Raw genomic sequence first — 14,722 nt, 5'->3', positions numbered from 1 at the left:
GGCACGAGACGTCGCTGGAGCCAGCCCGCCCGAACCCGAAGCAATGGCGACGCGCCGGGCTCGCTCCGCCGATCCCAACCTTCTTCTTCAGTTTCCATGCCACCCCGACCGTCCGTCTCCGATCATTTCTCCACGGCCCGCTGTGAGGCGGCGTTCCAGAGCCCACTCGCGCGACAAACCCCGTCTCTCGCTCAGCTCGTATCCGACTGTTTAGCCGGCCCGCTTCCTCGGCCGGCTGCCTGTGGCGGCAGCAAGGCGCAGCTTCGCCTCCCACTACGCAGCGTTTTTCACTTATAAGCGGTTTATTAGTGAAAATAAGCGAGTATCCCGCCAAACGTTTCACTTATTTCCACCGATTTTCGTTTATGTGGTAAGTTGTTTCAGAGATTTAAACTACGAAAAGCGAAAAACGAGAAACGAGAAAATTTTCATTTAAATTATAATCAGCGTAGCTAGAGGAAGGGTACCTAAACAGAGCTTCAGACTGATCAAGCGCCGTAACGCACGGGCTTGGATGAGGACGGGGAAACGCGTAACGGTGAGTGCCTGAGTGGTGGTGACTGGCATAAAGGAGGAGTGCAACGAGAGTTTTCAGTTTTGCAAACCACATTTCTTCAAAAAAAAATGTTTTGCAAACAACAACAGCAAAAAGGAGTGGACAACTTGAGGAGAGGACCATTCATGGCATGGGCATGGGCAGGGCGGTCAAAAAGGGTACCGAAAAGAGCATTAACACCACGTTCCGTTCCGTCCTGCCTTGCTCTAGCTCGGCCTCTCCTCCTTTCCGGAAAGGATCACCACCGCCTCTTCTTTATCGCCGCTTCTCCCCGTTGCACGTTCCGTCTCTCGCTCTCTCCGCTTGCTTGCAAAAGACGAGGCCCACGCGACGCGAGTCAGTCCGCCAGTCAACTGTAACCAGTGTCCGTATCCCCTAAACAATTTTTTTTTTGAAAGATTGACTCTTGCTGCCTAGGAGTCCGGACGCCGCTAAAGAGCGCCGGAAACTTTGCCCGGCCGGCCGCCTAGCTCCCTGCTCGTCGTGATCGTCCGTCCGTTTCGTTGGAAATTTGGAACCGAAAAGGAGCTAGCAGCAGTAGAATTTTAGGCACAGGAAAAGGGTAAAGAACTAAAGATTGAGGCGCGTGTGGTGCGCGACCACCGGCCGGCCGTTTTGCCTCCCACCACTCGTCCACTCACGCTCTCCTCTCGCTCTCGCTCTCGCTCACTTTAGCTGAACGTGCTCTGCTCGATCGGCGCCTCGCCACCACCTCACCCAATTCTGAACGCCATTGCTGAATCCAAATAGCTCATGCCATGTCTGAAATTCTTCGCAAGTTCCCCTTTTCTGCTGCACAAAATGATCATTTACCCTGATAAAACCAGCAACCAAGCAAATTTCCGTTGCTTGCTCAGCTTTCAGTAACGCATGATGCCTCCGGCGTGTGGGTGGAGTGAGCTAGACGTGATGCTGATCACGTCCTGGTCAAACGGATCATGAGCTCTGGTCGGTCTAACGCCGACGTGGAGGGAGATGCTCCGTTTTAGGCTTATCCTAGCGACTAGTACGCGTGTTGCTTTCAAGCTACGGATATGCGTTAGGAGTAATCTGCTCCGGAGTCCGGACTACGACATTCTGCATCGGGTAATTTGTTAACAACTTCGTTGCCTGATAAGCATCTTTCGTAGGTATTTGAATACTGGGTGCTAAACTTTAGCAGTGTCACATCAGATGTTCGGATGCTAATTAAGAGAACTAAATATGAGCTAATTATTAAACTAATTGCAGAACTCCTGTGCTAATTCGCGAGATGAATCTATTAAGCCTAATTAATTCATCATTAGCAAATGGTTACTGTAGCACCACATTGTCAAATCATAGACTAATTAGGTTTAATAGATTCGTCTCGCGAATTAGACTCCATCTGTACAATTAGTTTTATAATTAGCCTATATTTAATACTCATAATTAGCATTTAAACATGTGATGTGACACGTGCTAAACTTCAGAAGAGGTGTCCGTTTCTTTCTCTCACAAAAAAACCTAGTACGATCAACAGGAGTAGTGCAGACCAATGATCACTCGGATGGGATCCTCTGATTGATGTGATCGTCGTCGTCGTGCAAGTTCATCGGTAATTTTGACCGGAGGAGCACGTAATGATTATCGCTTGGAGATGCAACTTCATCATTCCAACAGCTCCCGCCGATCATCATTTCTTCTCAATCAAGTCTGAACAATTGCAACATCTTTCAGAGTGTAAGCAGTTGATTAGTTGAACACTTTGCAATTCCCTTGTCCTAAAAATTAATTTCTTTTGGTTAAATTGTCCCCTGTGCCTGTTCTCATCATGTCAAAACTCTCTGTCTCTACGCATGTACAGATTATTCTTTTCTTTCTCCCCCTCCACGAACCAATTCTTCTTTGTTTCTCTATGGACTTACATCAAAAGAAAAAAAAACAAGAAGCATCACAGGAACAAGAACACCATCATCCCGTTCCATGCAATTCAGCTGATCGACTGCTCAAATCAACTCCATCGGACTCGGATCACCAAAGCCATTCTCCATCCGCTTCGCTTCCTCAGTCAGAACGGCATGATGTGGGTGGTCTTGGAGTCGTACCCGGCGAGGCAGCTCTTGGCGTTCACCCTGTAGATCTTGAGCAGCTCCAGCGCCATCTGCCGCGCCGCCGGCGAGCACCCGCTCTGCACCAACAGCAGCAGCCTCGTCAGCCCGCCCTCGGCCGCCGCCGCCGCGTCCGCCGCCCGCCGGTCCCGGTACCGGTGGCAGACCGCCCAGAGCACGCCCACCGCGGCCTCCGCGCCGTCGCGCCCGGCCTTCATCATCTTGCCCACCACCGCCGGGACGGCCTCCTCCGCGCCCTCGCACAGCGCGGCGCGGCCCTCGGCGCAGCCCACCGCGCACTCGAGGACCCGGAGCGCCTTCGCCGCTGAGCCGGGCTCCGCCGTGGCCACGAGCGCGCGCACCGCGGCAGGCACCGCGCCCAGGCGCACCATCTCGGCGCGCGCGGACCGGCGCGTCCCGCAGATGGCGGCCAGGCAGGAGAGGCCGGCGTCCACGGCCTTCCCGTCCAGGGTGCCCTTCTCGTCGACGGGGCCGATCAGCCGGACCAGCTCGGCAACCAGCTCCGACGACTCGGCCGCCGCCGCCGCCGCCTTCGCCTCGTCGGCGGCATTGGCGAGCAGGAACTCCGCCAGCCTCGCCGCGTCGACCCTCGCCTCCAGGCCGCTCCCGCCGCGCATCACGCGGGCCAGCGACGCGGCCGAGGCGGCCGCGTCGGCGGCGAGGCCGGTCGCCACCCGCTTCTTGTTCGCGTCGTCGATGCCGTCCGACGCCACGATCGCGGCGAGCACCCTCGTTGCCGCCTCCACGCCCTCCACGCCGACCTCCTCATCGCCTCTCCTCCGGAGCACCGACGCGACCGTCTCGGCGGCGCGGCCGGCGCCCACGAGCGCGTTCTTTTCGAAGTCGTCGACATCGTCGTCGGACAGGTAGGCCGCCAGCTCGCGGAGGGCCGGGGAGGGGTCGGCACCGGCGCCGGAGGCCGCCACCTGGCGGACGAGGCTGGCGGGGGAGGAAGTCCGCGCCGAGGAAGCGGCGGCGGTGGGGGAGCAGGTGGCGGCGGAGGCGGCCCAGTGCGCGATGAGGCTGCGGAGGGTGAGGTTGGGGACGAGGTCGGTGGAGGGGAGCGGGAGCATGGTGGCCGGGCAGGTGGTGTTGCCGGAGTCGAGCCATCGCTGGATGGAGGAGCGGTCGTAGGTGACGCCGGTGCAGAGGCTGACGGGCGAGCGCATGACGTCGAGCGAGATGGGGCAGCGGAAGAAGCTGGGGATCTTGACCTCCAGCCCCTGGTGCTGCGGGGGCAGCCTCATGGCCGTCTCCTTCCGGACCATGGGACGTCGGGGAAGCTAGCGACGGCTGCCGGAGGGAGAGGGAATGCGGCAGAAAGGGAAGGAAAGGCCGGAGGATGGTGGTGGGGGTGGGGGTATATGGTGGGAGGAGAAGGAAAAGCGGTGGTGGTGCTGGTCGTCGCGTTGGGCGCCCTGGTCCACCGTGCTCGTGTGAAACGTAACCGTTACAATTTTTTTTCCGGATTATTCTTCACGCGTACCCCTCAAGGACTGCATATTTTCTTGCACACTTGATTTTCTTTGATTTTCTCTAAAAGAGAAACGGGGAAAATCTGTTATACTACCTCATATCGTTTTATTTGGCGTTGGTTAGATAAAAAAAATGAACTAACTAGTATACTACCACACGGATTACCTGAAAAATATTAATAAAAAGTAAAGAAACTTTAAACCCAAGTTTAAAAAGTTACAAAGTTTATTTTTTGTTGCCATTTCCTTATTAGAAATTATGTTTCACGAATTGTTATAGTCAGGAGTTATCACAAGCTTTATACATTTTAATAAAATTTTTAATCACTACAGGTCACATCACATGTCTAAACAAAACCATATAATTGTAATGCTTTGCGACGGTCCATAAAAAAGGAACTCAGTTACAATAATTATTTAATGAATTATTTAATGCCGACTCTTCTATTATAAAGGACAAACTCCAGGACTATTCACCAAACTTTTTAGCATGACCATATATCGAATTAATTATACCCGCACAAAAATCATCGCTGTTTATTTGTTGCAGTCATTGACAAAGGAGGCCGATGTGAGGTACATCGCTTTCCCTTTGTGCAGGATTCAAGATTGTCAATCAAAATATTCAGAATCTAAATCTATGAAGACTTTCGGCGATCTTTGCCAACAAGTACTGTTTTCCCCGTGTGATACTACATTTTTACTTGATTTATCATATGGGTGTTGAAGAATTTATGTGATCACATCGGATTGAGAGTTTGAGACCTAAACCAGCTGAAATTAGGCTTGTCACAAATCACAATGCCACTCCTGTTTCATGAAAAAAAAAAGACCAGCTGAAATTGCCATCCACAAAACCTTCACGCTCGAAAGCAGCAAATCTCTAAACTACGAAGCGGATATTTGCAAACATGTGGTGGTACTCCTAGTCCTAGCAGACCAAAAAAAATTAAAAAGGTTGGGGAATGCAAAAGGAGGCGGTGTTCAAAGCGGGAAAGGCAGGTGGAGTCAAAGGAAGGAAGCAATGAGGGTAACGTATGGGCGCGCAGGGTGAGGGGTCGCTTTCCCCCCGGGCTTGCTTTGGCCTTTGGGTGCCCTCTGCTTTTTGATTTCCCCCTTTCTGGTCCACAGTCTCTCCACTGCAAAACAAATCAAAACAAATTGCTGCTGGTGCTTCTCCGTCTTGGAATTATTCTCGCCGGTCAATGGTCAAAGCCGTCGCGATACGGGTCGGCGTCGGCCACGCGATACGGGCGGAGGCGTGCTGTTTGCTGGTGGTGGTGGTGTGGCGTCGCGTCCGCTCCATCTCTTTTGCCGTCGCCGTCGCCGTCGCCGGCGGTGCAACATCTCGAGCTCCGTGTGCGTGTGGTTCTTCTTGGCAGCTGTGCTCTGGCTGGATTGGATTGGATTTTCTGGCGACTTTTTTTTTCACGGGACATTGTAAAAAGGTTTCGGCGGTAAAGAAAGGTTTCGGGTAGGCTGGAACTGTTGATGGGACTTCATGCGATGCTGTGCTTTAACTTGCTCTACCGCTTGGCGAAAGCTGTGCCGACAGTGAATCCGGTGTTGGAGGGAAGTGCTGAGTTCTCTTCTCTCTTGCTTTGTCCCATCACGGTGGACATGAACTAGTGAGTACGTACGAATACTTCGTACGATGTCACGATCTTTAATAACACCAAATGAAAGATCTTATGCATCTAAACTTATGTGACAAATTGATTTTGATTGTTATGTGAGGCTATCTTTACTTATTATGTGATACAGATAACACTAGTACGCGTTGTAGTGTATGCTCTTCTTCTCCTCTTAATTTAATCTTTTGAGTATTGCATTTAACTACAGGTGCCTTCAAGCTAATTATTTAGTACCATCCCACCACCTGTGCAATCAGAAGTGGATTTATTGAAAGTGGATAAAATCTGAGCTATTGGGGACAAATCTTTATCCAAAATTGAACTGGTTGCAAAAAAGATTGGTGAATCACCCATCAAAAGTATTAATGGAGCTGATATCTTAGCCTCACTCAAACTTGATATAGAAGCCTGCAAGAGCTACCAGGACAGGGAAAAGGTGCTGAAAAAGTTCTATCATGACAAGCTTCGACCTGCGCTCGCGGTTCGAGGTTTACTTTCACGATATACAGACAAAAGGTGCTGAAAAAGTTCTATCATGTCAAGTAGAGAATTGACGTGCATAATGAGTTCAAGAGGATAGCCAAATATAGGCCCAAGTACATAACCTCACTTGAGGTGACACTGGAGCTGACATCAATGACTGAGAGCTTTTGGACATGCTGCTTTGATTTCTTGAGTGAGCAGCGCTGCATGATAATCGAAGATTGGGATAAACCTCTGGGCATGTTAATAGGCTGATTTCTATTTGATCGCACTGTGGCATTTGATGGGTCCAAGGTTTATAGAGGGAATCTAACGCTTCGCACAACAGCATGGATGAAACAGCTATGGTTTGTTCTGCTGTTTGGAACCCTGAGCGTGAGGTCTTGTCAACCATTCTCATCAAAGAGTTTGCATATAAAACATCAAACATGGCAAAGGTGATATCCATGTGTGTACTTCTAAAAGAAGAAATAGGTTGTGCCTCCACAAGTCCTTCTTTCAGGGTTCCTCGGATAGCAAGCTTGTTTATTATATATTGTGTGGAGCTCTGGTTATAGACTTGAATGGTGATAGTGAGCCTGCAAAGCTCAATAGGTTGTTGAAGTATATAAGGAAGTACTTTGATAAGCTTTTGCCAAAATGGAAGAACCGGGAGAAGATGTTTTCGTTGATGGAATCATGAGAGAAATAAAACGTCAAAATGTGTTAGCTAATGAAGAGGTTTTGGAGATCGGACCTCTTATTTGTAAGGCTGCATACTGTATCACTGGAAATCCTATGTTTAGTTTGGTCCAGAAGTCAAGTTTTATCAATCGTTTAACTAAGAAAAAATCAAGCCTCTTAATCTGCAGTTTGAAGATTGTTGTTATGTGAAGGTTGATGAGAAGCACAAGGTTGATGCAGTATGGCACATTATTTCTTCACTGCATCCTAAGATCGTGGAGGTTATAGTGGCTGATTTGGAGTGAAGGGTCGATTGTGCCAAATACATCAAGTATCTATTTGGTGACTATGTGAACTGTGTTGACAAGGATATTCCTTGTTTACCATTTATGCCAAGAATTTGAGTTTCCCTACAACTTCAAACAAAAGGGCTTTGAAGTAAACCCTTTTGATCTTATTTGATGCAATGATACCATAGCAAGAGTTCTAAGATATGTTCCAGATCCTTTAATTTAATATTTTGAGTATTCCATTTAACTACACGTGCCTTCAAGCTAATCATTTAGTACCATCCCACCACCCTGTGCAATCAGAAGTGGATTTATTGAAAGTGGATAAATTCTGAGCTATTGGGGACAAATCTTTATCCAATATTGAACTGGTTGCAAAAAAGATTGGTGCATCACCCATCAAAAGAATTAATGAAGCTGATATCTTAGCCTCACTCAAACTTGATATAGAAGCTTGCAAGAGCTACCAGGACAGGCAAAAGGTGCTGAGAAAGTTCTACCATAACAAGCTTCGACCTGCGCTCGCGGTTCGAGGTTTAGTTTCACGATACTCACTGTCTGATAAGTAGAGAATTGAGGTGCATAATGAGTTGAAGAGGATAGCCAAATATAGCCCAAGTACATAACCTCACTTGAGGTGACAGTGGAGCTGACATCAATGACTAAGAGCTTTTGGACATGCTGCTTTGATTTCTTGAGTGAGCAGCACTGCATGATAATCGAAGATTGGGATAAACCTCTGGGCATGTTAATAGGCTGATTTCTATTTGATCGCACTGTGGCATTTGATGGGTCCAAGGTTTATAGAGGGAATCTAACGCTTCCCACAACAGTATGAAGGAAACAGCTATGGTTTGTTCTGCTATTCGGAACCCTGAGCGTGAGGTCTTGTCAACCATTCTCGTTAAAGAGTTTGCATATAAAACATCAAACAAGGCAAAGGTGATATCCATGTGTGTATTTCTGAAAGAAGAAATAGGTTGTGCCTCCACAAGTCCTTCTTTCAGGGTTCCTCGGATAGCAAGCTTGTTTATTATATATTGTGTGGAGCTCTGGTTATAGACCTGCATGGTGATAGTGAGCCTGCAAAGCTCAATAGGTTGTTGAAGTATATAAGGAAGTACTTTGATAAGCTTTTGCCAAAATGGAAGAACCGGGAGAAGATGTTTTTCGTTGATGGAATCATGAGAGAAATAAAACGTCAAAATGTGTTAGCTAATGAAGAGGTTTTGGAGATCGGACCTCTTATTTGTAAGGCTGCATACTGTATCACTGGAAATCCTATGTTTAGTTTGGTCCAGAAGTCAAGTTCTATCAATCGTTTAAATAAGAAAAAAATCAAGCCCTCTCAATCTGCAGTTTGAAGATTGTTGTTATGTGGAGGTTGATGAGAAGCACAAGGTTGATGCAGTATGGCACATTACTTCTTCACTGCATCCTAAGATCGTGGAGGTTATAGTGGCTGATTTGGAGTGAAGGGTGATTGTGCCAAATACATCAAGTATCTATTTGGTGACTATGTGAACTGTGTTAACAAGGATATTCCTTGTTTACCATTTATGCCAAGAATTTGAGTTTCCCTACAACTTCAAACAAAAGGGCTTTGAACAAAACCCTTTTGATCTTATTTGATGCAATGATACCATAGCAAGAGTTCTAAGATATGTTCCAGATCCTTTAATTTAATCTTTTGAGTATTGCATTTAACTACAGGTGCCTTCAAGCTAATCATTTAGTACCATCCCACCACCCTGTGCAATCAGAAGTGGATTTATTGAAAGTGGATAAATTCTGAGCTATTGGGGACAAATCTTTATCCAATATTGAACTGGTTGCAAAAAAGATTGGTGCATCACCCATCAAAAGAATTAATGAAGCTGATATCTTAGCCTCACTCAAACTTGATATAGAAGCTTGCAAGAGCTACCAGGACAGGCAAAAGGTGCTGAAAAAGTTCTACCATGACAAGCTTCGACCTGCGCTCGCGGTTCGAGGTTTAGTTTCACGATACTCACTGTCTGATAAGTAGAGAATTGACGTGCATAATGAGTTCAAGAGGATAGCAAAAAAATGGCCCAAGTACATAACCTCACTTGAGGTGACAGTGGAGCTGACATCAATGACTGAGAGGTTTTGGACATGCTGCTTTGATTTCTTGAGTGAGCAGCGCTGCATGATAATCGAAGATTGGGATAAACCTCTGGGCATGTTAATAGGCTGATTTCTATTTGATCACACTGTGGCATTTGATGGGTCCAAGATTTATAGAGGGAATCTAACGCTTCGCACAACAGCATGGATGAAACAGCTATGATTTGTTCTGCTGTTTGGAACCATGAGCGTGAGGTCTTGTCAACCATTCTCATCAAAGAGTTTGCATATAAAACATCAAACATGGCAAAGGTGATATCCATGTGTGTACTTCTAAAAGAAGAAATAGGTTGTGCCTCCACAAGTCCTTCTTTCAGGGTTCCTCGGATAGCAAGCTTGTTTATTATATATTGTGTGGAGCTCTGGTTATAGACCCGAATGATGATAGTGAGCCTGCAAAGCTCAATAGGTTGTTGAAGTATATAAGGAAGTAATTTCATAAGCTTTTGGCAAAATGGAAGAACCGGGAGAAGATGTTTTTCGTTGATGGAATCGTGAGAGAAATAAAACATCAAAATGTGTTAGCTACTGAAGAGGTTTTGGAGATCAGACCTCTTATTTGTAAGGCTGCATACTGTATCACTGGAAATCCTATGTTTAGTTTTGTCCAGAAGTCAAGTTCTATCAATCGTTTAAATAAGAAAAAAATCAAGCCCTCTTAATCTACAGTTTGAAGATTGTTGTTATGTGGAGGTTGATGAGAAGCACAAGGTTGATGCAGTATGACACATTACTTCTTCACTGCATTCTAAGATCGTGGAGGTTATAGTGGGTGATTTGCAGTGAAGGGTCAATTGTGCCAAATACATCAAGTATCTATTTGGTGACTATGTGAACTGTGTTGATAAGGATATTCCTTGTTTACCATTTATGCCAAGAATTTGAGTTTCCCTACAACTTCAAACAAAAGGGCTTTGAACAAAACCGTTTTGATCTTATTTGATGCAATGATACCATAGCAAGAGTTCTAAGATATGTTCCAGATCCTAAATTTATTTACTGTGATTCTGACAACACCAAGTGAAAGATCTTATTTATCCAAGCTTTATGAGTTTAGCCCCTTGAGCTTTGTCTCATTTTATCAGGGTAGCTCAACGATTAAGAAGAATGGAGGTGGCAATGGCAATGAAGTTCATCAGGGTTGCTCAACAATCAAGAAGAATGGGGTGGCAATAGCAATGGCAATCAAGCACAATGATAGTTGGATGAGTTAATAGTTTGAAGTTAAGATCTGAACTATGTTTTTCTTTTGTTTAGTGTTGTCCTTTGTCATTCTTAGTTTTCCCAACTTTGTAACGTTCCACTGAATGATACGGAATTGTCTTCGACTATGAATTTGAAGATAGATGGGATATTGCATCGACACATTTTCTTTGCAACCTCTTACAAATATGTTTGATTCGTATTTTCTGTGCTAATGAGTTATTATGATACAAAGTTATTGTGTGCTAAAGCCCTTTGTCGTGGCATGCTTCTTTAAGTTACTTTGAAATCCATTTGCAATGTGTTGTCTCCTATACTGTCTTTGATGATAACTCTTTGTATATATACTCCCTTCAAACAAAAGGGCTCTAAACAAAAATCTTCTGATATTATTTGATGCGATGATACCACAATAAGAATATCAAAATATCTTCCATGGTTTAGCCCCTTGATGCAATGATACCACAGCAACAACTCCAAGTGAAAGATCTTACGCATCTAGAAAGATCTTATGCATCTAAGCTTCATGAGTTTAGCCCCTTGAACTTTATCTCATTTCATTAGGGTAGCTCAACAATCAACAAGAATGGAGGTGGCCCCTTAGTGACCACAATAGGTTGTTTTGACTTTTCTAGATACGTCATTTTTTTATATGCATTTAGATATACAAACATGTCTAGATACATAGAAAATTTTATCCATCTAGAAAAGCTAAAACGGCCCATAGTTTGAAATGGATGGAGTAGTTAATATAGGGATGTCTCTAAGTAGTAGACAATTGGCGGATTGGATTGGATTTTCTTGCAGGGCAACTTTTTTTTTCACGGGAGATTGTAAAAAGATTTCGGGTGGATTGTAACTATTGATGTGACTTCATGCGACGGTGTGCTCTGACTTGTGTTGCTGCTCGACGAAAGTTGTGCCGATAGTGAATCCGTCGTTGGAGGCAAGTGCTGAGTTCTCTTCTCTCTCACTTTGTCCCATCATGGTGGACTAGTGAGTACATACGAATACGATGTCACGATCTTTAATGTTTTTCTCCGATGGACCTCCAACTCTGTCGTGTCCTTGGATTCTTCTTGCTTCGGTAGTGGAAAAACTAGGCGCACTTGAGAAGGGGTGTGATCTTAGGATAATTTGTCAGCAATCTGCAAATCCATCTCACGGCGACTCTTGCATTGGTTCTCCTTGAGCAAAACTCCACAAAGAAATATGAAGCATATGCTTTTTTTAAGATAAGGATTTGATTTAAAAAAAGAGAGAGGTTGTTTTCGTCGTCACCATTGCATTGCATGCATCTGGGTTGCTACCAAACAACATGCCTCAACCCTCAATGGTTAATACGTATCCGGAAAAAAAACCATACCAACATCAACCTGTGGTGGTAGCAATGGTGGGATTTTCATATGCTACGGCTCCCTCGGTCATAAATAGTATCTTCTTTGGTCTATGCAAGTTGGGGGTGCCGGCATGTGACGCCAACAAATTTCCAACCTCCAAATTAGCTGGACGATGATACTATAAGATAACACAAAATCTTCTTTTTCTTCTTCAAGCTTGCTTCTTTGACCAACCAAATACTAGTTCTGGTACCTATTCCTCGTTGCGCGGCTTTTATATATACACACACTTATTTGCAATGCATGGCATAATAGCTTACCGATGATCTCTAAATTTGTTTATCCATATTATGCTCCGGCTTCAGGGGACGGAGGTATCGCACGGAGATTGTAGAAAAATTTGACCGGATTTTGCAGATCCCAGTGTTCTCTGCCCTCATAGTCGCTGCCATGAAATGAAGAAGAATAATGGGTGAAAATACCTCAAAAGATGCAAAAGTATTAGCGCTAATGGGTGCTAATAGCTTGTCAAAAGACAAAACAGAGGAGGAGGGGAGAGAGAAAGGGAGGAGGTGAGAAGATAAAAAGATAAAAGTAATTTTTCATGAACTTTAACTCTATCTATTAGCTATATCTCTAAATAAAAGTGCTGAGGAAATATTACACTTTAGCGATAGCATGTTCGAGCAGAGGAGCGGAGAGAAAATGACCTGAAAACTGCCAAACAGATTGTGCAGGTCGTCGCTGTCGTGGCCCTGAAGGGATCCTGGATTTCGGTGCCTTCCCTTTCGGAAGTGGAAAGGGTGGGTCATGTGGTCGGGACCCACCTGCAGGTGTCCTGTGCGTATGTGGGCCTGCTCTCGGCCAGCTCTGTCTGTGGAGCCACCGGTTTTTTCTTTCTCCTCCTGCTCAACAAAAGCTGTTTTAGTCCCGTTTGTCTCCCTGTCATTTATTCCGTTGCGGTACCCAGTTGGATTTCACCAAGAAAAAAGAAGAAGAATAAACGCATCAGCAATTCAGCAGGGCAACACTCCTCCATCTGACCACAAACATCCTTGTTTGGTATTGTTTTACAATTGCTGCACAGTGCAAAAGGAAAATCTCAATCAGGTATCAGGGTGTGAGTGGAAAAGGATCTGCAGGCTGCAGGTCCTAAATCTCTGTGTTACTGCAAGTCTGCAACCACACGTGGATATCGATTCATCCGATCGGCCATCGATTTCCTTGGGGTTTCAGTCTGAACCGGGAGGATGTTCTGCTCCGTCCATACAACTCGCGTTGCGTAGTTATTCTGGTCAAGGCACCCGAGTCTGAGACAACAATTGGGCGAACATATTCTCCGGTCATGCCGGCATAGACCGGCACACAGAGATGGGCACAAATGCTGGTTCCTAGCGAAGCGAGCATCGCGGATTCAGTGCTCCTCTGGAACAGAGCTTCACGCGGCAATTTGGTTCCCACTGCAGGAGCCAGACCTGTGCCCATATCTGAAAACCCGCAACTTTGTTACTGCTCCGGCAAAGCTGTCACACGTCAAAAATGGATTAGCTCAGTTCGCAAAAGGCTCTACGCCTCTACATCTGACATTGAAAAAAAGGCACTGCACACATAGTACAGCAAGAAAAAAAAATCTTCATAAGCATCATTGTGTCAGTCGTATCATGGACCTTTGTTCTATCATGCAAATAAAATACACCAATCGTCTCCTCAGTGGCGATACAAACAGGGCTACCCATGCATAAGCATCATTGTGCTCAGGTCTCTTTTGAGTGAAATCACGGCCAATTTGAGCCGCTTTATCGCACGAGAGAAAGAAATTAGGGATAATGTGTTAGTGCACTTTTGGCGTTCAGAAATACACTAATAGAGTGTGATATATCCGGATTGCAAGCAATACTCTTAGTGGACAAAAAGCATAAAACTCAACTGAATTTATTTGGTACCGCAGTAAAAAACAATACATTCATTCAAGCAACAAAACCAAATATATTTTTTATCCTACCTCTGATCCTACATATAAGTATTAAGTAGTAGATTTAGGCTTGTCCTAATTGGCTAACTGAAAACAGTTTTAGCTTTGGCGTCATTAGTAGAAAGATCATATAGATTGACAGCGTAATGTCGATATAACTAGATATGGAGATATTTTTTTTCTTGAACAACACAGGAGAGCTACGTGTCATTTCATTAAGAGAGAAGATACAGAGATATTTAATCAAGCAATGTTAAGTAATGTTGAAGAATTCTCATTGTGCCCGATTCTCTTTGTGCCAAAGTACTCAAATGATGTTACTTTCCTCATATACTAGTTTTTGGAATGCATCCCGGCCAAGGAGTTCATTTTTTACATGGTGCAGCTTGCAGCTTCATGTATGATGTATGGCAAGGAAGTGTTGGAAAAAGGATATATGCCATTGCTCAATTCCTGCATGTGCACTGCATAGAAAACCAGGAAATACTCAACAAGGGACAATCAAGATCCGAAATACCAGCATTCCTCACTGACCATATTCCTCCTTAAGTTTTGTAGTCTACTCATCTGTTAGATAAAAGCATTGATCATGTAATACAGTGATCAATCTGCCAACATAAAACAATCATGTATTGGACGATATTCCGTCCAATCCAAAAATAATGTACAATGCTTTAGTTTTCTTCTAAATCAAAATTTTCTAATTTTGATCGCATTTATTAAACCGTCATGAAATATATCTTGATAATGTATTTACTTTGACTTAGATAATATATTTTTTAATAAATTTACCAGTTAAAGTTATAGAAATTTGACAAAACTAAAATGTCTTCAATTATTTCGAAAAGAGGGTGTGTGTATGCAG

At 44.8% G+C, this 14,722-nt stretch overlaps 1 protein-coding gene across 1 annotated transcript; it reads right to left on the bottom strand.

Moving 5' to 3' along the window:
- Positions 1-2,269: 2,269 nt before the first annotated feature.
- LOC117862667 (U-box domain-containing protein 27) lies at positions 2,270-4,010 on the bottom strand. Its single transcript, XM_034746168.2, has one exon. The coding sequence runs from the start codon at positions 3,912-3,914 to the stop codon at positions 2,586-2,588; it is 1,329 nt and encodes a 442-aa protein (XP_034602059.1). The 5' UTR covers positions 3,915-4,010; the 3' UTR covers positions 2,270-2,585.
- Positions 4,011-14,722: the final 10,712 nt, after the last annotated feature.

This window comes from Setaria viridis, chromosome 7, assembly GCF_005286985.2.
Source record: "Setaria viridis chromosome 7, Setaria_viridis_v4.0, whole genome shotgun sequence".
Classification (NCBI taxonomy): Eukaryota; Viridiplantae; Streptophyta; class Magnoliopsida; order Poales; family Poaceae; genus Setaria; species Setaria viridis.
This window is presented reverse-complemented; position numbering and strand designations above follow the sequence as displayed.